At 40.0% G+C, this 23,348-nt stretch overlaps 1 protein-coding gene across 3 annotated transcripts in view; it reads right to left on the bottom strand.

Moving 5' to 3' along the window:
- The window catches only part of TBCD (tubulin folding cofactor D), a 265,482-nt gene that overhangs the window by 97,553 nt on the left and 144,581 nt on the right, over window positions 1-23,348 (bottom strand). For all 3 annotated transcript variants that reach the window (XM_075903520.2, XM_075903522.2, XM_075903521.2), the window contains exons 17-23: window positions 15,911-15,940; window positions 13,071-13,156; window positions 9,046-9,126; window positions 6,385-6,458; window positions 5,088-5,205; window positions 3,508-3,568; window positions 792-814 (exon numbers count right to left, since the gene is read on the bottom strand). In XM_075903520.2, the coding sequence (XP_075759635.2) occupies window positions 792-814; window positions 3,508-3,568; window positions 5,088-5,205; window positions 6,385-6,458; window positions 9,046-9,126; window positions 13,071-13,156; window positions 15,911-15,940 (473 nt within the window). The remainder of the gene's footprint in view (window positions 1-791; window positions 815-3,507; window positions 3,569-5,087; window positions 5,206-6,384; window positions 6,459-9,045; window positions 9,127-13,070; window positions 13,157-15,910; window positions 15,941-23,348) is intronic.

The raw sequence follows: 23,348 nt of genomic DNA, 5'->3' as shown, positions 1-23,348 counted from the left end.
CACACAGACCAGTGTTACAAACTAAGGCACTTTAAGCCATGAAGTTGTAGAAGCTAGCACAAATCAACAAGTATGACCTAAAATTTTGCGAACTTTGATAAATGCGGATGTGTTTTCATGAAATGGGAAACACTTTAAGTAATATTACTGGCCATAGATAGAACCTTGCAAATTTGAGGATATTCACTTTATATTTGCGGTGCAGATGTGGATATCTGTGGCTCATTTTTGCAGATGTGGATGCAGAGGCAAATACAGATTTTGTATTTAGGACCCACAAATTTGCAGACATCCATTTTATATCCATGGTTCATATTTGAGGAAGGAGAGATTACAGGTCACTTCTCTAAGGTGAGAAATGAAGAATTCAGACATACTGAAGAGGAGGAAAAACTACAAATTACTGAAGTTGTGGACTAGCAAATAAGTTGCTTTATTTGAAGGATTTTCCCCTCCTCTCTTTGGCTCAGTCTGTCCCAATCCCCTCTACAATACAGCATCAAATGCAGTTCTCATTACTTTCTCATTAGGAATTCCCATATATCATGCATCAGTAATCCCAATTCCAGCTCAACAACACCGATTTAGTAAGAACATAGTTCTAGGTAGTCGCTCTCCTATGGGCAGAGTTGAAAAGAATCATAACTTTTGAAACCTCCAGTGAACTAAGATACATTAGTTGTAACATACATTATGTTACTCACATTTGAAAAGCTGAATTTCCAGTTTTATGAGGTCTAAACAATATTAATGGCCACTGTGAATAACCTTTTTGGTTTTGAAGTTCTTACCTGTACAACTGACGACTGCAAAGCTGTAATAAAGCAGATGAAACTATTAGATTTGTAAATCAAGCCTTCCCTCCCCAGCGCCCAGCTTAATGTGACTTCCGTAATACATATTATGTAGCAAAAGTATCTCTTTAGGACTAAGGAATTCAAAGGTATAATTTGTGAAAAAAAACAAAAACCTGTTGGTATTCTTTCACAGAACTAATTTTCAAAATAAACTTCAGAGAATCCAGTCAGAATTCACACTGAAGGCAAACAAATATCATTCACTATTATCACCATTATACAATCTGTTTACTTCTTCATTTACTCTGGCACCTAGGTTCACTTTTTTAAACATTTGTGTTCAAAAACTGATACTTTTAAATAAAGACTCCATGTTGCAGAGTTTGAAAGAACATAGAACAAAAAGATTCTGCTTCAAAGAGCTAACAAACTAGATATTGGACAAGGGACAAGTCAAAATAGACAGGGTTGCACAAGAAAACAACCCTAAACAGAATGACAGGCTGTGGTCTCAGCACACCAGCTGCCTATGCACTGCCAAGTTTGTTGCAGGCATTATAGCAAAGGAGAGTTTTAAGGAGGGATCAGAGGTTAACAATGAGGTGGCTTCATGGATGTTTATGGGCAGCAATTCCTATGCATGAGGGGTAATATGTAAACACAAAGATGGTTTTTTGAAAATGTAATACGCAGGTGATGGAGGCAGTCTGCATTAGCTGACCTGGGGTAGAAGCTGAACACTTCAAAGCATATGAGAGATGGTAGGTAGCATATAATTAAGCTGTGAAGTGCCCTTAAAGTAAAAACAAGCAGCTTACATCTGATGCAATGGAGAAAGAGTAGCTAAAAAGGGTGAAAGTGATGAGCTACGAAAGTTACTTTTGAAGGGGCACTGCAAATGGATGCAATTGGGACAAAATAACATTTATCAAGGCCAGAGAAGAGAATGTTGCAAGATGATGAGAGACTAAAGCTGGGTGGATGAACAGGAAAGGCCCATTTAAGAGATGCTATATGGAAAGAATCTGCAAGATTTAGACACAGTCTGGATGTGACAACCTGGGGAGAGGCCTACACTGAAGACCAAAAAAGGAGGGTGGGGAGAGAGGAAATTTACCAGGAAAATTAGATCAGTTTGAGCAATGCTAAGCTTGAACAAGGGACTGGACATCCACAAGGCAATGTCAAAAAGTAAGGTGAAGATTTTAGCCTGGAAGAGAAAGACAGGCCAGAACAGAGCGATAGAAATGTGAGTTGTCCTAGGAAAGATAGCTTAAATGCATTTGTGAGTGAGATAATCCAAAGACAAGTTGTAGCAAGAGAACAGAAGAAGGAAAAAGGACTGTGCTCTGTGGAACTCCCATAGAAAGTTGGAGAGCAGATGAGGAAGACTCTCTGAAGATGATAGAGTCATTAGAGAGGTGAAAGAAGAACCAGGAAGAAAATGAGTCACGGAAGCAAGGGAGGACAAGATTTGAAGTAAAGCATGGCTGATAATTTCAAAGCATCTGACAGATTAAGAAGAGTTAGTCATTAGAGACTTTGGTAATAGCTATTACAATAAAATGCAAGGGGATTTAAAGAGTCTAGGATGGAAGTGGAGGAAATAAACTAATTCAATGACCTTATATATATATTTAAAAGCTTCAGAGGGGTAGCCGAGTTAGTCTGTACAGGAAAAACTTAAGAACTGAAGAAGTGGGCTGTGCTCACGAAAGCTCATGATACCATCTACACCAGTACTTCCCAACCTTTCGGGGCTGCCGGGCGCCCGGGGCTGGGGCCTCCCATGTGCTGCACGCCCGGGGCAGGGGCCGGCCCAGATCATTCGGTGGGCGCACATAAAAGGCACCGCGTTGGGGACCACTAATCTACATAATGGTATCATGTAGTTTTGTTAGCCTTTTAAGTGCTACCAGACTATCTGTTGTTTTTTTAAGTTTTTCCTTATATATATTGTTAGTCTCTAAGGTGCTACAGGATTGCTTGTTGTTTTTTAGGTTTTTTTAAGTTACAAACTGACTTGGGTACCCCTCTGAGACTTAAGGAAACAACAATTGCAGAGCCAAATGGGGCCACAGGTGGGTTTTTTTCATAAGAAGGGAGATACTAAAGCTCCTTGTGTTGTGAGGATAAAGAATGAGAAGAAAATGAGAGTTTAAAGAGAGGGGCAAGAAAAGGAATATGAGTGGGTATAAGGGAAGCTGGGGTAGTCAGGGGGGCCACTTGAATAAATGAAAGAATTGGAGGAGGAAAACAAATGAGAAACAAGGAAGAAGAAGAGTTGGAGAAGAAGAGCAGGAGGTAAAAGGAAAGTTCATGTGGCATTTTGCTTATTTCCTCCTCAAAGAAATGAGAACCTGTGCAGAGAAAGATGGAGGCATGAGCAAGCCAAGGGTGTAAGAAGGGAATCAAAGGTGGTGAAAAGACAACTGAGATTTCAAATGTGGGATTCAATGAGGATAAAGTACCTTGACTAAGAAGATGTCAGAAGTCAAAGTGCAGAGAACAAATCTGTAAATGTCAGTCAGGGTGATCACAGGATTCCCTGCCAGACCCACAGAGCAAAAGTGAAGAAAAGGATGTTGAGGGGTGGCCAAACATTTGCAAGATATGCAGGAAGGTTTTTTTTTTTTTTTTTAAGAAAAAAATATCTTTCAACATCCTTCGTACAAAAATGAAAATACAACTATTTATATTGGGCACAAACCTCCCAATGGATCTGCTTAAGTCCCTCCAACGATTTTCCATCAAAATAATTCGTAATTGATCTGCAATATTACAAAAAGATTTTAAGTCCAAACATGGCTATTTCTTGAATTTATATGCAGAAACAGCCCCCTCTCAACAGACATATGTTGCACTTTTAAAGTGACAGTAAAAACTTGTAAAGTGACTAAGTGATTCTCAGAACAAATGTGTAGCATTCATTAATGTTCATTGTTTAGGAAATATACAAACAGCATGTTTTCCTACAAGCTTAGAAGTATTATTTCTGTAGAATTATAAAATAATATTTTGGTAACTGAATAAAGCTATTTGTAATGATAGAATTCTAAGACTTTTTCAACTTGGTTTTACTTTAAGGCAAAGGCATTTGTGCCTTCCCTCTACTAGAATACAGTACTTAAATTATAAAAGTAGAAATTGAGGCACACAATTACCAAATGCCTTTCTTTTTAGAATTTCACTTTAGTTCCAGACCATGACACAGGTTTCTCATGTTTAAAGAATTTGCTTTAAGAGGAATATGACTAGAAAGCATGCTCCTCAAGAAAGAGGTTGTTTTCCAGTAAACAGCCACATCGCCTTTTAACCTTTTCACTAGTGGCAAACATAAACCAGTTCAACACTGATACTTTTACTTACTCTATTGATTCCTATTATTATATTCAGCTCAAGCAAATGTACTATCTTTAACAGGTTTTCTGACAAAATCATGTACATCATTAAGTTACTAAAATAATTACATTAAAAGCCATTGTTATATTGTTGATCTACACAAGTACTTTTTGTAATACCATGTCTGAACAATTTCAGGAGTCAAAAAGGAGACCTATTTACCTCTTGTTCCCCTTCTAAATTCAGCTCCCTTGGGATATAAGAGTTAGGTTGGGCATCAGAATTTTGGAAGAAACAAGATGAAAACTAAAACAAAATTCTGTAAATGCCTTTGGTTAACAAATATCTTTAAATTTTATAGAATTTAGTTTCTTTACTTTCATTCAGGTATACATTCAAAAGCCTGACTATAAGCTGCCTTGAACTTTGTATAATTAAAATGCCACTATTAGTGTGAGTGAGTGGCAAATTACAATTTGGTAGTGTTTTTCAATCATTTTGCACAGATGAAGAATCCAACTTGCATCAGTGAAGACTGATGTGACAATAAGTAATTCCACCAACTAATTTATGGTAATCATTCTGGATACACATGCAAAATTTATAAACTGTACTTCCAGACCAAAATTAAATAGTGAAAATTACATCAAACCAGCTCTCATAGCAAAGGAGGAAATGTTCTGGCAAACTGTGGTAGTTAATGCATACTTTTAACAATGTCTTCTCTCAGGCAGTCTCACTTTCATGATTAATAATGGGTTTAGATCTGAGTATATAATCTCACCAATTAGTATGTAAAAACTGAGCAGAACTGATGAAAATTTAAAAAAAAATCATAATAAAGAGAAGCATTCTAAGATGGAGTATTTCAAAATTATACTGGAGAGGTTTCTGAAAGATTATACATTAAAAAGAAACATGACAGTTTAGATAATGTTGTCTTTATACCGATTATTCTCTGCTGCTAGTTTGTACAATGCATAGGTGATCTCAGCACAGGCAAGAATAGCTCCATGACGAATATGTAAATCTGGACCCACTGCTAATGGCAGCAATTTAGGCAAAACTGCAAGAAATGAAATGAAAATCAGTAATTGCATATTATATTACTATACTTTTGTCTAGAAATTTATGTGGAAAAGTCATTTCTAGAAACATCATCTTCTCCAAAACTGTATCTTAGAGAGAAAGCAAGAACATGTTCAGATTAGGGATGTTAGATAGCGTAGAACTGAATAGTCATGTAACTGCATCAAATTTTAGCATTTACACCACTGTACAATAGTTCCCACAGGAGGCTCCCTGTGCGACTGCCTCTGATACAGAGGCAGCAACGTGGGATGGCAGCAGCCCTGTCCGCAGGGGATCCGAGCTCTGGGACAGTAGGTAGAGGCAGCAGCACAGGAGGGAGGGGAAGGGAAAGCTGCTCCAGAGAACTGACATATACAGATAGCTGGCTTAAAATGCAGTAGCGTGGGGAGGGGACGGATCTGGTGCTCGTGGGGAGACAGCTTAAAGCCTACTCTCCACGGGCACGGGCTCTGGGAGGAAATGCGTGTTGTCGACAGGATTAACCGATAAACCCAGGCTTATTAGTTAATTGTGTAGCCTACACATTGACATCCCTAGTTGAAATTCCTAAATATGAAAATCAGTTTTAAAGATGTGAATTGGATTAACTACTGTTAACAAAAATTTCCAGTTCCACAGTTTCTTATTTTCGAGTAAATAAAATGCTTTCCTTTCCCAAGTCAAGCACTTCCTTAGTTCTCTATTAGCCACATAGTAAAAGCATTGTATTTTACTGTATCTACCCTAACTATGCATGTTGCAAAGGTTTATAGAGATCTGCAGCTTGCTACCAGTTACATGAGTTTGTCAAGGTATTTTTGGGTTTCAAGATGCTCGCAGTCATTTCTTATTTTTTGAGTTTATGCATAAAGCGGTTCTTCACTCGCTTTAGACTCTAACTTTAAACATGCATCATTTTACATTTTGGAGTGGCTGAAGGCTTAAGTTCAAAATTCTGCTTTCCTTTCCAAATTTGCAAATACCACTGTAATTCACGAAAAGAAAGTTTTAATGCCTCCAGAACTACAGCACCGCTATTCCTAGTTGTGGGAAAATATCGTGTTTAATGTCTTATTAAGCCATATTAAATTTTATTTTGTTTAAGTCTTGTTTAAGTCTTTTTGCTATGTGCCCAGAAACACTTGATATGGGGACTACATAAAACATTACTCACCCACATTTGTCATATACTCAGGGGCCTGTGGAGTGAGGTTTCGCAGAGCTTTGGTTGACAGTTCTCGAATAACACTGTGGAGATTAAAGAAAGTTTTTTGTTTAGCTTCTAGAAATCACTGAAGTTTAGCTTCTCGAATAACACTGTGGAGATTAAAGAAAGTTTTTTGTTTAGCTTCTAGAAATCACTGAAGTATTAGTTACTGACTGCTGCTCTTTCTTCATAACAAAAAAAGTTGCAAATTACGACCCCATCCTGCAATTAGATCTGCAGATAGACAGGGCCCTGCACTGCACAGAATTCTTCACTGCACACTAAAAGATCCTCAGAGGGCACAGAAGGAAGGAAATGTTGACTAAGCTATAGTCTATATAATTATCTAAGTAAAACATATGCTGCTAAATCACGTTAAGGAAATCCACTGAAGACTTCCACAGATAGTGAGAAATGTTTTACCGTCATGTTTAACACTGTTAAAAATGTTCTCCCTTGATGGTTACTATGCTTAATTTAGGGAGAATCAAACTTCCTTTTGTACAGCATACTGGCTAAATTATTTTTTTTTCCTTAGAGAAACTAGAAATGAAAAGGAAAAACATGTTATTGATGAAGATGCTCTTTTGCCACGGTCTAGCACAGGGATGTGCAGTAAGTGACGCATGGGCCAGATGTGGTCTGCCAGGGTTAGCCCCTGGCAGGTCACCAGATACTTTATTTATCTGTGTGTTCGCAGGTACAACTGCTTGCATCTCCGGTAGGCAAGGAGGTCCAACAGGAGCTGTGGGAAGTGTTTCAGGCCAGGACAGTACTTCCCATATCTCCCACTGGGTTCACAGACTGCCCATCCCTGGTCTAGCAAAAGAAAAGGGTAATTGTGACCCCAAAACAGCAAGACTATAGTTAATGGCTTTTAGATTTCAATTTACAGTGCTGTTGGTTTTTATTTCTCTTTTTAAAAAAGAAAGAATATTGAAAACCTAATAAATAAGTTGGGCCTCATTTTAAAATACATACATCTAACAGCTCACAGGCTCAATAAGATTAATCACAAAAGCTCTTGTAATATATATATATGATCAAATATGTATTTTCACCACAATGAGCAATACCAATCATTATTACAAGTTGATAAATAGTGAGGGGGATGTTTCTGTAAGTCAGGGGGAGTCCAACACACATCAGACATGTACAAACTATTATAGCCTCACGTACATGTGTCATTTTATTTGCAAAAAGAACGTTTAGCAGACTGTTTTATGCAACCATTCTAGAGTCTAGAAGAGTTAGATGCCCAACTCCAATTGAAAACCTTAGGTTTCTCTGAAAAGCTCAACTCTTAAAATATACCCTCACAATTATCATATGAATGTTTCTTCTTATACTTCTAACATTTCTTGATTTTGCAACACTTACACACAATTACATCAGAAAGGACAAACTTCTGAATTCTAGGAGTCCTACATAGACACTTGTATGAACAAACATTTAATCAATGTGATCATAAACAAAACCGTGAACAAGACCTGAATGGGTGTTTTGTTTTTCCCCTGAATTTCTCCATGGACAACCCTGTTGTAGCATTTCTGAAGGTAAATGACCATTAAGAAGGTTTCTGATTGTTAATTCAAATATCCAATCCAGTTAAGAGTTAGCATGTAAAAAAGCATGGCTTTAGTCCATAACTATATTTTCCAAAGCACATATAAAGACACCACCCACTGTTATGTAATTTCCCCCAAACACTAGTGGCCCAAATCAGGCAGCCTGAATTTAGCTCTTGGCTGCATGAATGAAATCTTACTGTTGAGAGAGAGGAAAAGCAAAATAAATATGGATGGTAGCACCTCAGGGCTCATCCCAGAGAGAGACATCATCACCATGAGCAGTAATAACCTGTTATAGTAGTGTTTCATCACATTTGTGTTATATGTATACATGTCAGTGTTCATGCAACAACGAACACAACTCCATTTATCCTACTGAATTAAGTCTGCTTAATCACTGATAATTATATGGTGATGATGTTGACACTCAGAAATACTATGTACTGTATTAAATAATGATGCGTTTTATTCACCTCCTAAAACTAGGTTTAAAAGTCACAACAACAGTGGCGAGATGCCCACATCTACCTCCCTGCTGTTGGAAAAATCACAAGCGTTGGAATAATTTCATGATGTCCCCACAATCCATGACGTCATTCACTGTGACCCCATGAGTAAAGGGAAGCGCTCTTCATTCCCCACTAGAATTTTTTGAAGCCCACATTGAGAACCACTGATGTAAGCCATTGATTACCTGCCAATACATTAGCAATTCTAAAACGTTAACATTTTTTTCTGAAAATGTTACCATTTGTGGAAAGCAGAAACTTGTTCATACCCTTAAAAACAGTTTTATTAAAAATAATCGTCAGAATAGGATTTTTTTTAATTCTACAGAATATGATTCAGTCGCTTCATCAGTAAAACGTAATTAGCATTTGTAAGTCCCAGCACAATTAAATCTGATCCTGACTGAGGCTTCTGGTTCCCACCATAGTACGGATAAAAATAAATAGACCACAACCACCCCATCAAAGAAAGCTAACTAAAGCATTCCAAAAAGTAAAACTTACAGAATAGTTGTATTCCAAATAAGAAGTTATATTTTAAAACATACCCATCCCAATGGTTGATCTTCATGTTAACCAGGTGGTCAATCATTGCTTGTGTATACTCAGGAAAACTAGCAATGTACACACTGAAAAAAAGAAATAAGTACATGCATATATACAAGAGAATATAGAATGTATATCAGTTTGAGTTTTAGCACAGAGTAGAATTAGGACTGTCGATTAATCGCAATTAACTCAGAAAAAAAATAAAAAATAATTGCAATTAATCAGTTTTAATCATACTGCTAAACAACAGAACAACAAATGAAATGTATTAAATATTTTGGATGTTTTACATTTCCAAAGATACTCATTTCAAGTACCACACAGAATACAAAGTGTACACTCCTCGCTTTTTCTTTTTCTTTTTTATTTGCACTGAAATTGCAAATATGGAAAAACCCCCGGTGGCAGCAGGGCTGGGGTGACCGGGCAACCTCCACTGGGGAACTCCCTGGCTGAAGCAAGGCTGGTGGAGTTGGGCGGCCTCAGCTGGGAAACCCATGGAATTCCCAGCGGCCACGAGGCAGACCCAGCAGTGGGGTGGCCGGCATGATCTGCTTCAGTTCAGAACTGTAACTGTTTACTGCTCAGCTATAACATATTCAGATGTAGATGCCCCCCCACACACACCCCATACAGATGCAACATGACTCAGCAAGAAGAATCCCACAATTCCATCGGACAACTTCCTTTGTCCCATCTTGCCCAACAATCTGCAACCCACTATTGAAAAGAAGAGACATCCTCAATTTGTAAATGGCCACAGCTTAGGTCAGCATTAACCCATCTCTTCTGATCCACCAATCCACAAGCCTCTTGGGTTTGCAATGGAGTGAGAACTTGGATCTGTGCTAGGGATGTTAAAAATCAGGTAACTATGTAACTACTGAAAATTTCAGCAATTACATGGTTACACAGACCTGCAGCATGACGAAGCCAACTAGCTCCCCAGGAGCTGGTACACGCTGGGAGCAGACTTTTAGGCCAGCTCCTAGCACGCACTGGCTGCTGCCTGCTGGCCCCACTCTCGGGGAACCAACTGCTGATTCTGTATTAGAGCCCTCAGCTCCTGTCCCACTCACAGGGAGCTGGCTGCGGTCCCATTCTGTGGAAGCGGGGTGAGAGCCTGCATGTAACCGTTCACAGTTATCAATAAGCTCAGGCTTACGATTGACCATGTAAACAGTTATCCTATTACATCCCTATTACATCCCTAGCCTATGCATTGCAATTTGGAGGCCAGAGCCCTCTATTCAAATACAATTTAGAAAAGTCTTAATGTGGGTTCAAATACAATGCAGATGCTTAATCCCAAGGTTCCCTAACATGGGTCAGATGACTCAAGTCCACAAACCGTGGCCTTACATTACAGTGTTGAATGTTCTATCAGTTTTAAATTGGTTTTTTGTTTCACTGAATGTCTCCTTATTCTAGTATTAGGAGAGAATTAATAGGAGACCTTCTCTAATCCATCTCCTCTCTAAACAGTTCTACTTTTGCGATCTCAATTCACATGGAAGTCTTCTCTGTGCCATGTCATTTTTATCAACTGATTCTGAAACGCCCCTATTTCTGTACTAGCAGTTTTTCACATGGATCCATTCTTCCATCCATAACATAATGGTACATATTTTCTATTCTTGGATCTGGACTTCTAATACTCCAGTCGTCTGAAGTGGGTTTTGCCAATGAAAGCTCATGATACCATCTACATGTTTTGTTAGTCTCTACGGTGCAACTAAACTATGTGTTGTTTTTAAGGTTTTCCAGTTACAGACTTGGCTTCCCCACTGAACCATATTTTCTGTATATGCACTGTTATGAATTGAACATACTATCCCAACTAAAGACACAGCATTGATTTACAATAACATTTTTTATTCCAAATAAATATTATTCTCCATCCAATTCTTTATACAGCCCACACTAGAAAATTTTGTTTGCTTTTTCAATTACTGTTGCACTGAAAATTTTGACTCAATGAGCTGACCACTGTGATGGTCTTTATCCGTGTTTACTGTTAATATAGAAATTATAGCTTGTGTATCTGGCATGCTACTACAAAGCAAGCCAACATTAGAGCCTAGATCAGTGGTCTCCAACCTTTTTAACCACAAGATCACTTCTTCAATTTAAGTACAATGTAAAATCTACCTCAAACCCAAATACCCTTGCCCTGCTTCCTTCCTGTCCTTTCGAACCCTGCTCCAGCTCCACCACTTCTCTGAAGCCTCACCCTGCTCACTCCATCCTCTTCCTCCCCCAGCCTCACTCACTTTCACCAGGCTGAGGTAGGCGTTTGGGGTGCAGGCTCTGGTCTTGGTCCAAGGTGTTTGGAGTGTGGGAGGGGCTCTGGACTTAGCCCAGAGTGGGGGATTGGGGTCCAGAAAGGGTTTCAGAGTGCAGGCTCTGGGAAGGAGTTTGGATGCAGGGGGACTCACATCTGGGGCAGGAGGTTGGGTGCAGGAGAAGGTTCAGGAAGCTAGCTCTGGCTGGGCACGGCTTGATTAAGATGGCTTTCAGGTGGTGAAGCAGCAGAGTTAAGGCAGGCTTAGTCCTTCCCTGGCCGTGCATCACTCCTGAAAGCAGCTGGCACGTACAGCAATGGCTCTATTTGCTGCCCCTCATCTACAGACATTGAGCCCATAGCTTCTACTGGCCATGGTTCCCTGTTATCGATCAATGGGAGCTGCAGGAGTGGTAGCCACAGGCAAGGACTGCATGTGGAGACCCCCTGCTCTGACTTTCTCAGAGCTGCAGAGACTTGCCAGCCACTTCCACAAGCAACAATTACTACAGGGATAATTACTCTAGCTACAACGGGTTAGGTATTTTAGAACTCACTGCTCAAGGGATTAAATTTAAGCATAAGAGAAATGAAATTTTACGAAATGAACAGACCAGTCAAAAAACAAAACTAACGCACTTTGCAAGGAGTAAAAGTAGTACCAACAGCCCCCCACATATTTGTTGGGTTGGGAGATGAGTGTGAAGGACAGTGTGTGTTGTGAGAATAACAGACACACACATATTGTGTGAATGGCAGAGATTTGCATTGCCAAGCTCTCTCCATCCACTTCTCTCTGTGTGGAGACAGGGTACATAAATAGGAGTAGAAGGGACCCTCTAACATCAGCAACTCCCCTCTTCTCCCTTTTGTATCCTGCAGAGCAAGCAGGAAGCTCCCAGGAGGGCAGCTCCAAGGCAGAGGGCAGAAGCAGCATGACAGTGGGTGGAGAGGGAACTGAAGTGCCAGTGCTTGAGAGCTTCCTGGCCAAACCAGTCAGGATCACCTGTCAGAGGCTCCAATATCTACCAGTAGATCCTGATCTATTGTTTGGTGACCACTGTGCTAGATTATTTGCCTGATGCATAGTAACATCTTATGTGGCCAGTATTACAGTACAATGAAAAACTGAGAATGCAGCTTAAAGTATGCTTTGAAGTAATAACACACTAAGCGACATTCAGGGATTTTCATTGCACTACAACAGTGTCCACACAGGACACTACTACACAACAAGCTAGTGCATTGTAGATTCACACCCTTGCTTTCTCACAGTAACTTTCCATGTATGTCAGCTATGATACAAGAAGTTCAATTAACTCCTTTCAATAGGCATTACCTTGCATATGTCAGCAATTAATTTGTTCTCCAATCATACCGACCATCACTTAGTTGTCTTATACTCCTTCCAAGTCCCTCAAAGTCTGCTCCATTCTTGACTAGCCTAAGTAATTTTGGATCACCTGCAATTTTCACCACATCGCTGATTACCTGATTACTGATAATTAACTAGCACTGAAGAAAATCAGGCCTGGTTTAAATACTTGGGCCACATTATTTAAATTTAATAATGTTACATTTCTGCCAAGCCCTACATACAATCTGTGTTCACAGATAGGAATAAGAAAATCAGTTTTCTATTACTAAAAAAAGATTACAATATAAGGTTGTAAGGTAATAAATCTCTATTAAATAAAGCAAGCACGTCAAGTGTAATAAATCTAATGTATTGGAACTTACCTTATATTAAGGAAACAATTAACTCTGTTACCAACAGCAAAATAATCAGCTGCAGTCAAAATGTCAATGCCATGTGGAAAAGTCCCCTATCAATATTAAGAGAAGAGAAAAAATTATAATGACTGATTATATCTTGTATTAATGATCAACAACAGTCAAAATATCCCCTATGCTATCAGGCACCACCTATACACAATATCAGCAGCCGAGCATCCACACTAATGGTATTTCAAAATAACAATTTTGAAATAGGCGTCATACCTCATCAGAAGCCGAGGTTATTTCTTTGAAATAACAAGCTTGTTATTTCAAAATAATTTCAAAATAACAGGCTTGCTGTGTGGATGCTCACCTTCTTATTTCGAAATATCTCCCTGGTGTAGACATGCCCTTATAGACTAACAAAACTATATATTGTATCATGAGCTTTCATGGGCAAAATCCACTTCTTCAGATGAGCTAGAGTGAAGCACTCAAAAACCCACTCCATTTGTTGGAAGTGCCAGGACACTTTTCAGAAGTGATTTAAACAAATCCGATCCATTCATTTATATCTAGTACTTCGCAGTAGGACTGGTTTAAGCAAAGCAGAAAAACTGCGACATCACTGAGCTGCTCCCAACCTCGTGTAAACTGAAATCAGAGAGCAGTTTCTTGCTTTATCCAGTATCACATGATGTGGAGGCAATGTGAGCTGCAATGCAATGACTAGACACTCCCGAGAATCAAGTCAGTCCAGGACGTACCGCAGCCCAAAATGGACCACATTACCCTGGAAGCTTTCTTCTACTATTATCCCAAACTTCATCCTGTAACACACATCAGTTCTGGACATATTCCTTTTTGCCCTCCTCCCATCACTAGGAGAGTGAACACCCAGCTGGCATGAAAGAGAATATGAAGCAGCTGAAGTGAAGAAAGCCTAACATAGAAAACTGGCCTTAGAAGAGAGCCTTCTGAATAAAAACGTAAGAATGATCATTCTAGGTTACACAAAAATTGATCTAGCCCAGTATCCTGTCTTCCAACTGTAGCCAGTGCCAGATGCTTCAGAGAAAATGAACGCAATTATTGAATGATCCATCCTGTCTTCCCGTCCCTAACACCTGGCAGACAGAAGCTTGAAAGCATGGGTTTGCAGCCCTGACCATCTTGGCTAATAGTCACTAATGAACCTATTCTCTATGAAATTATCTATTTCATTGTAGAACCCAATTATACTGTGTCCTTCACAACAACCCCTGGCAACGAGTTCCACAGGTTGATTATGAGTTACATGAAGAAGTACTTCCTTCTGTTTGTTTTAAACCTGCAGGCTATTAATGTAATTGAGCGACCCCTACTTCTTGCATTTTCTTCACTTTCTTCACTTTCTTCACATCATTCATGATTTTACAGATTTCTATCATATCTCCACTTAGTTGACCATTTTCTAAACTGAACAGTCCAGTCTTTTTAATCTTTACTCATATGGATACTGCTCCATTCCCCTAATCATTTAGGGTATGTCTACACTGCGGTGCTATTTTGGGATACTTCCAGTCTCCTGAAATAGCTATTCCACATCTTTGAAACAAGCCTGTTATTTCAAAATATAACAGACTCGCTGTTCCGATGTCCCCGTAAACTTTGTTCCACAAGGATTAAGGGACATTTTGGAATAGCGGTTTATTTTGAAATTTGGCGCTGTGTAGACAGCAGGTTGCAGTGAGTCTGCCAAGCATGGCCTGCATTGGACTTTCTAGGGTCATGCAGAAAGCGAACACCCTGCTGTGCAGAACTGTAGCTCAGGACCCCAACCTGAGGGCTGAAAGAGACGCAGTGCCCCAAGTTGTGCAGGGCCCCCAGACATGCCCTGCTTGCTCTTTCCCTATGCTGACCCTGGCTTTTATATGATCAGAGCTGCCACCTCAACTATCCTATGGACAGGACAGTCCCCCATATCGAGGTTAGCTTGTGGAGCCCAGGGTAGCCTCAGAGCCAGACATGAGGCAGGAAGTGGAGTGACCCAGAAGCTTGTTCTTACCCCATCTCCCTGCTGGGTCACACCACTTCACCACAGCAACAGGAAGCAGAGGGCCCTGGCTTCAGCCCACTTCACTAGGCAGGCTCAAGGGAACAAAGTGGAACAGGCTGAGGCCAGGCAAGATGCTGTGCTTCCCACCACTGCAGTGAGGTGGAGCATCCTGGTTGGGACATGTTGGCAAAGTGGAGCAGGCTGCTGGGTCACTCCGCTTCCTGCGGCTCCCACAACAGTAGTAAGTGCAGGGGGGCCCAACCCTCGCTGCCATGCTGCACTAGATTCTCCGATAGTCCCCTAGCTCACATCTCTCAAGGGACGGGGCTTTGGGAAAGGGGTGAAGTGGGGGTGGGAGCAGCGTTGGGGCTTGAGGGAAGGGGCAGAGTGGGGGTAGCTGGAGTTGGGTGGGAAGAGGAAGGGTGGGGATGGGGTCTGGAGCAGGAGGGGGTTGGCCCTGATTGTGGCACAGCTTGGCTGCTGAATTTTTTTTATGGCATGCTGAGGCGGGGGAGGCTCAGAAAGAAAAAGGCTGAGAACCTTTGAGTGAAGGCATGTTGCATGACTTTACACCAAGGTTTTGCTTTTTGAAAGCATCTTACCAAAAGACTTCTGGAACTGATGTCCTAAAAAGCTCACACTTAAGTTTAAGGGGGAAAAAAGTACTCAAAAACCTGTGCTTCAAGCAATGAAAATACGTTACATGATTGTTTTGAAACTAAGTTCCCCAAATTCAGTTCTTTTACTCATCTGACTTTAGGAGTCACACGTTACAGTATATCTACAAGAAGTTAGTGACTGAAGAGTCGAAAAGTTACTATACCTGTCTTCCAACATTCTCCTGAAAGGCAGCCTAAAGAACAGAGAGAACACACACACAAAAGTGAGTCAGTTTACTTTATGATTAAAACCTGAGGATGAATTCAAAACAAACACACAGCAATATAAATGACCCATGGCTTTACTTTTTAAAATTAAGTCAGCTTTGTTGTTATAGTTACTGATGCTTTATGCTCTAATGCTTTTTCAAGTCTGTCTGTTGAATGACAATGTTTAGGAAAGCAATTTGATTAAAACGATCATACCCATAAGAACAACCTTTGATTGCTAAGACATAGCTTCACAGTACAATCAAAAATCTGTACCCTTTGATGGAGGATCAGAGTAGCTCTGTCCAGTTTAGCTGCTTTAGGAAAGTTACAGATATCCATAAAGAATCAAAAGGGCATTTCTACACTGCCCAGGTTACAACGCTGCTGCTGTAGAGCTGTGAAATAGGCAGTGTTGTTACTCTCTATTGCCGGGCGAGAGCTCTCCCAGTGATAAGAGAGAACAACCGAATGAGAGGTGGCAACTTAAATGCCTGGAGTGTGGCTCTCAGCAATAAAGCACTTTCTATACTGGTGCTTTTCAGTCTTAAAACATTTATCACTCAGAGGTGTGTTCTACACACGAATGGATGACTGAAGTTTTAGTCCTGAAAGTGGCAGTGTAGACATGACCTTAAGATGTAGGGGCCTTGTGCTGAGACTGCGGGCCGGCTGCTCAGTCCCTTTAAGAATGCAGAGTGCCAGCGAGGAGAGGAGGGGTTGTCCAGAGACCCTGCAGGGAACTACAGACTGAGCCAGTTCTTTAGGATTGCAGAGCGGCAAAGGGGGAATTGAAAGGGCTTGTTCTGAGACCCGGAAGTGAGTGCTGTAACTGCCTTTCCTTAATTCCATCAACTATTCGACTAGCAAATTAATCTCTACTTAACATCCCTACTCAGACGATCATGCAGACAACCTGCACATACCTATTGGAATGCACATGAGCAATCAATCAAAGAAGAAACACCTTTCCCCTAAGAAAGTAAAATATGCCTTCACTAGTGAATACACTGATTTCATTAAGTATATTAATTAGGTAAATTGAAAAGAAATGCCCTCAACAAAAGATAACAGAGAGACTAGTAAATTTCATAAGAGACTAAAGATCACTTCTGCCTTCAGTAAAAACATGTATCATTCCCACTGATGTCATGTTTTCTTTTAATGTTTTAGTCCAGTGTTTTTCAACCAGTGCTACGGGTACCCTTAGGGGTACTTGAGAAAAGTCTGGAGGGTACATCAACACAACTGAAATTTGGAAAAAACTGAATTTTTGTTTTACAGCTTTTTTTTTTTTTTTTTCCTTTTTACACCGAAAAATGTCATCACCTGCCCGGCTACGATTAAGTTGTTTAAACTAATGTGTTACAATGGTAGAAAAAAATGTGGGTCTCAAAACTGTAGGTACTATGGGTACTTTTTAAAAAAAGGGGGTACTTATTTTTTTAAAGGGGTGCTTTATAAAAAAAGGTTGAGGGATATTGTTTTAGTCTAGGTCGGGGTGGGCCACTCCAAGATTTTGGTAAATGAGCCAAGGCCACACTTTTCTAAGGAGGAAGTGAAGGGATTGGGATGCAGGTTCCAGGTGGAAGTATGAGTCCAGGAGAGGATTATGGCATAGGACGGGATGCAGGGTCTGTGAGGGAGCTGGATGCGGGAGGGGCTAGGATGCCAAAGGTATGCTCTGGCCCAGAGGTGCTTACCTAAGCAGCTCCTAAGCCAGGTGCACTCTCAGGCAGGCTTCCATACCTGCCTGCAGCCCCCAGCTGGCTATTCTATGTAGATCTCTATGCTGCGGGGGAGGGTGGGTTCCAGCAAAATCTTTCAGCTCCCACTGGCCAGTTTCTGGCCAGTAGGAACTAAGAGATTTTGCTGAGGGTGGGGATCGCATGTAAAGCTTTCCCCCTCCCTCCGCAGCACAGAGAGCCACAGGCAGCAACTACCCAGTTTGCATGGCACTGCTCCATACTGCAGAGGTGGGCAAACCAGATTAAAATGCTTGGTGGGCCATATCTTGACCACCCTGGGTCTAGGTACTGACATTAAGGGCACGTCTAGACTATGCGTAGCTTCTGAAAGATATGTAAATTTGGCTCGAGTTTGCATATCTTCTTCCATTTTTTTCCCTGGAAAAGTCTTTTCCGATATTTGGCCTGTCTATATGGGGCCAAATATCGGGGAAAAAACCCTCTTTCAAAAGCCTCCCCTTATTCCTCCTAAAAAGTGTACAAGGGGCTTTCAAAAGAGGAGAGTTTTACGATATTTGGCCCTGGGTAGACGGGCGAAATATCAGAAAAGCCTCTTCCAGGGGAAAAAAAAAATGAAAGAAGATATGCAAATTCAAGCTGAATTTGCATATCTTCTTTCGGAAGTCATGGGTAGTCTAGACATGCCCCACATGTTTATTTCATTGTCCAATGAAACAATCAACATTTCAGTCTAATAGCCTTTGAAAAATTGTTTCAAAATATTTTACTTTAGATTATATAAAAATATTACAATTGGTAAAATAGCTAAACTTTTGCTTTTTTTGACACAGAACTCAATAGCTCTTTGAAACTTTCTCCAACTACAAGCTACAATTGGTTAAAACTAGGATACCTAATTTCATTGGTTAGTTACTTAGGCTTAATTTTTATTTGTATTGATTCTTTATTTTTGTATTTTTGTAAAGTTGAACCTGTCTTAGCTTGAACTGTTGGTAAGTAGCCAAAAAAGCCAATGGATACTTTTATGCATAGTACCTTTTGTTCAGTCTTAGGGAAATGTGACTCATTTTAATGAGAAAATACTATCAACATAATTCAAACAAAACGCTAAAAGAAAGAAATGCATAGTAAACAATGTTAGTCTCCAGAAACTTGTTTCAACTTCATATTCAGAAACCACTTTGCTACTACTAACCATTAATCCATATACCTTATAAAATAAGCTTTATTTTTCACTTCACTCTGCATAAATTGTATCAGCACGTCCAATAAATTGCCCTGTTTCTGGAGTTCTACAAAATTTGGGCTTAAAAATTAAAACTCGGTATAAATCATCTCCATTGGGAATCATCATTCATTTGTTTTTATTTACTATTAAACTGAAGGGATACAAACACTCAGATTCTTTGAGATCCATTTTATTTTCTAACTCAATCAAACCATCCCACTGCTCAACTGCATTCTTATAGCAAGGATCCACACATGTCTATCAGCATGCAGAATAGGGTTTGAGAAAAAAAAACAACACAAGATGGGTATACATGGATACAAATAAGTAAAATAATCAAGGTCATGGACACGTACATGGTTTCCCATTTGAATTGACATTAGTAACATACAAATCAAAAAGCCATCTTTTATCATTTTGAGAATGTAGATATATTTGGATATCTTTTAAACCCACTAATTTAGGTGCTTCTTAAATCCATGGTAATTATGGTTCTAGCCTTAGTTTATTAATTTTTTTGTAATTAGTTTATTTTTGTATACGCTTAAAATGCAAGAGCTTCAAGAATTTTTTTTATAACTAGAGCATTTTCCCTGGCTGACCCTATTCTACAGATTTGTTTTTAAAGTAGTTTCTGCTCTCTATGAGAAGCAATTATTTGATACAATGAGGAGAACAATTGGGGTATGATTTAACAGACATACCGTATGGAACATTACCCTGCAGCTATGATTACAACACAATCTGAACTGGGAAGGAACAGTATGATTAAATTATCCAAGCCTTTGATTCCTTCAAATAGCATAATCTTCCATCCAAACTAGCCATACCCACCTACAAAAGACACCTCTAAGACAAGGCAGAAGATAAATACCACACAATAAAAATGCTTTAAGACTTTATATCAAGGCTACTCAACATGTGGCCACATGCGGCCCGTTTGCTTGTGGCCCACAGTGTGCTTGGGTTTATGTGGGGCTCAACACGTAGCCCATAGGTGGGAGCCAAAACAAAAAAGTAGTCAATATAATGGTCTTCTGTTGATGTGTGTTTTAGTAGTAAAATTCCTGAACGAGGGCTGTTAAATTCTAAGGAATAAACTTTCGGAGAATATTCTCAAGAACGTTCTTGAGAATATTCTCCAATGCGAGAATTTTCTCTTAAATACTTGTTAAATAGTTTTTAAAAGAATTTTACTAGTTATAATAGTGTCTTTCTTTAATAAAACTTCCAGAATCATGTAAGTTTCCAATTGTTAAAATGAAAATTCCAGAAAGTAAAGAAAAAAAAGACAGACGTTTAAATTACTAAAATTATTACAAATCTTCTGTTGCAGGATATAAATATTTTCAACTTTCTGGACTGAATACAAGTCTAATCAGAATCTGAACTTTCCAAATCTGACCCATATATTTCTATCTCTTCTTCTTCCTCATACATATCTTCTTCTTTGACTTCTTCTTTCTCTTCTGCATCATCAATTTCTTCTTCCTCATTTCTCTGGTTCTGTTTCCTTTTTTCTCTTGGGGATTTCAACAGAGCATCATTTGGGTTTTTAAGAAGCTTTATATTATGGGCTATGAATGTCAGCTTGCCTGCCTTTTCTTAGAATCACAGAACCATAGAGCTGGAAGAGACCTCAGAAGGTTATCAAGTTCAGCCCCCTGCTCTAGGCAGGGGCAATCCCAACTAAATAAACCCAGCCAGGACTATGTCAACCTGAGACTTAAACAGCTCTAGGGATGGAGACTCCACTACGTCTCTTGATAACCCATTCCAGTGCTTCACCACTCTCCTAGTGAAATACTTTTTCCTAATATCCAACCTGGACCTCTCCCACCACAACTTGAGACCATTGCTCCTTGTTCTGCCATCTGTCACTACTGAGAACAGCCTTTCTCCATCCTCTTTGGAACCTCCCTTCAGGAAGTTGAAGGCTGCTATCAAATCCCCCCCTCACGCTTCGTTTCTGAAGACTAAACAGACCCAACTCCCTCGGCCTCTCCTCGTAGGTCATATGCTCCAGTCCCCTAATCATTTTGGTTGCCCTCCGCTAGACCCTCTCCAATGCATCCACATCCTTTTTGTAGTGGGGGGCCCAGAACTGGACACAATACTCCAGATGTGGCCTCACCAGAGCTGAATAAAGGGGAATAATCACTTCTCTGGATCTGCTGGCAATGCTCCTCTTAATGCATGCTAATATGCCATTAGCTTCCTTGACTACAAGGGCACACTGTTGACTCATATCCAGCTTCTCAACCACTGTAACCCGAAGGTCCTTTTCTGCAGAACTATTACTTAGCTGGTTGGCCCCAGCCTGTAACAATGCTTGGGATTCTTCCACCCCAAGTGCAGAACTCTGCACTTGTCCTTGTTGAACCTCATCAGATTTCTTGTGGCCCAATCCTCCAATGTGTCTAAGTCGCTCCGGACCTTGTCTCTGCCCTCAAGCGTATCTACCTCTCCCCACAGCTTAGTGTCTTCTGCAAACTTGCTGAGGATGCAATCCATACCCTCATCCAGGTCATTAATAAAGATATTGAACAAAACCGGTCCTAGAACTGAACATTGGGGCACTCCGCTAGAAACTGACCACCATCTTGACATCGAGCCGTTGATCACTACCCGCTGGGCCCGGTCTTCTAGCCATCTTTCTATCCATCTTGCCATCCATTTATCCAATCCACATTCCCTTAGCTTGCTGGCAAGAATATTCTGGGAGACCATATCAAAATCCTTGCTAAAGTCAAGGTATATCACATCCACTTATTTTCCCATGTCTACATAGCCAGTTACCTCATCATAGAAGCTAATCAGATTGGTCAGGCACGACTTGCCCTTTGTGAATCCATGCTGACTATTTCTGATCACTTTCCTCTCCTCCAAGTGCCTCAAAATGGATTCCTTAAGGATCCCTTCCATGACTTTTCTAGGAACTGAAGTAAGACTGACCAGCCTATAGTTCCCTGGATTTTCCCTTTTTTGAAGATGGGCACTACATTTGCCTTTTTCCAATTACCTGGGATTTCTTCCGATCTCCACGACTTTTCAAATATAATGGCCAAAGGCTCCTCAATGACATTTGCCAACTCCCTCAGTACTCTTGGATGCATTAAGTCCGGACCCATGGATTTGTGTATATTTAGCTTTTCTAAATAGTTCCTAACCTGTTCTTTACCCACCACGGGCTGTCCATCTTCATCCCATCTTGCGTCACTTAGCGCATTGGTCCGGTAGCCCACCTTGTCCGTGAATACAGAGGAAAGAAAGCATTGAGTACTTCAGCTTTCCCCACATCATCTGTCACTAGGTTACCTCCTTCATCCAGTAGGGGCCGCATACCCTTTCTGATCACCTTCTTCTTGTTAACATGCCTGTAGAAACCTTTCTTGTTATCCTTCACGTCCTTAGCCAGTCGCAATTCCATTTGCGCTTTCGCCTTCCTGATAACCCACCGGCATTCTCGAGCTATACATTTATACCCCTCCTTGGTCATTTGTCCAAGTTTCCACTTTTTGTAAGCTTCCTTTTTGTGCTTAAATTCACCAAGAATTTCCGCTGTAAGCCAATCCGGTCTCCTACCATGTTTGCCTCACTTGCTACGCAAGTTCTTGTGTTAATTTGTTTCTTTTTGCATTATGAATGATACTGTAAGTATTGAAACTTCTTTCAGTTGCTGCCATTGTTGGTGACATATTCAATATGTTGATCACTGCTTTCCCTAATTTTGATCCATAGCAAATACCTTTCCACCATGTTACTGCATCTACTGAGCCAGCTGATTTTGTTACATATGATTTTCCAAAAAAATCTTCTCTAGCAAGATACTCTGCAAGCTCTGCAATGACTTTTGCTGACTGATCAGCGCCATACATTCTTGTGACTAATTTATCGATTAACTCAGTTCCTTGTATTTGTTCATTTCTAGTAAGGCACTCACCACTGAATTTTGGATCTAGAATATTTGCAGCATAGTGAATGTATTTTAGAGCCATATCTTTTCTTTTTTCAAAATTTTTCATCACATCCTGTTTTTCTTGTTTGGTAAATGGACTTTTGGGAAGTAGCCTATCAAAATGATCGCTTAATTCCCTGAAACATTCAGGAACTTTGCTCATTTTTGACTGGTCAGATTCAAGCAGCGTAATCCATTTAACAACAGGACTTATCAGTGCATGCAGTTTTTGGACCTGTACCGAAAATACATCTTCATCCAGGATTGAATTCCTGGTACGTTTGCTCAGTTTAGTCTGTAAATCTTCGTCTTTAAGACTTTTTTTATTTCAATAAGCTTTTCAAACAATATAAAATGGAACCACACCTAGTTTTAACTGGCAATTTAATTGCACAAGTTTGATTTTTCTCTTTCTGAAATGCAGTAAAATGAGCTCATAAAACTTGCTATTTGTTAATTTCCTTCACAATAGTTTTAGAGGTAGCTTCAGTTTCTTG

Source organism: Pelodiscus sinensis, chromosome 20 (genome assembly GCF_052426305.1).
Source record: "Pelodiscus sinensis isolate ZL-2025 chromosome 20, ASM5242630v1, whole genome shotgun sequence".
Lineage (NCBI taxonomy): Eukaryota > Metazoa > Chordata > Testudines > Trionychidae > Pelodiscus > Pelodiscus sinensis.
This window is presented reverse-complemented; position numbering and strand designations above follow the sequence as displayed.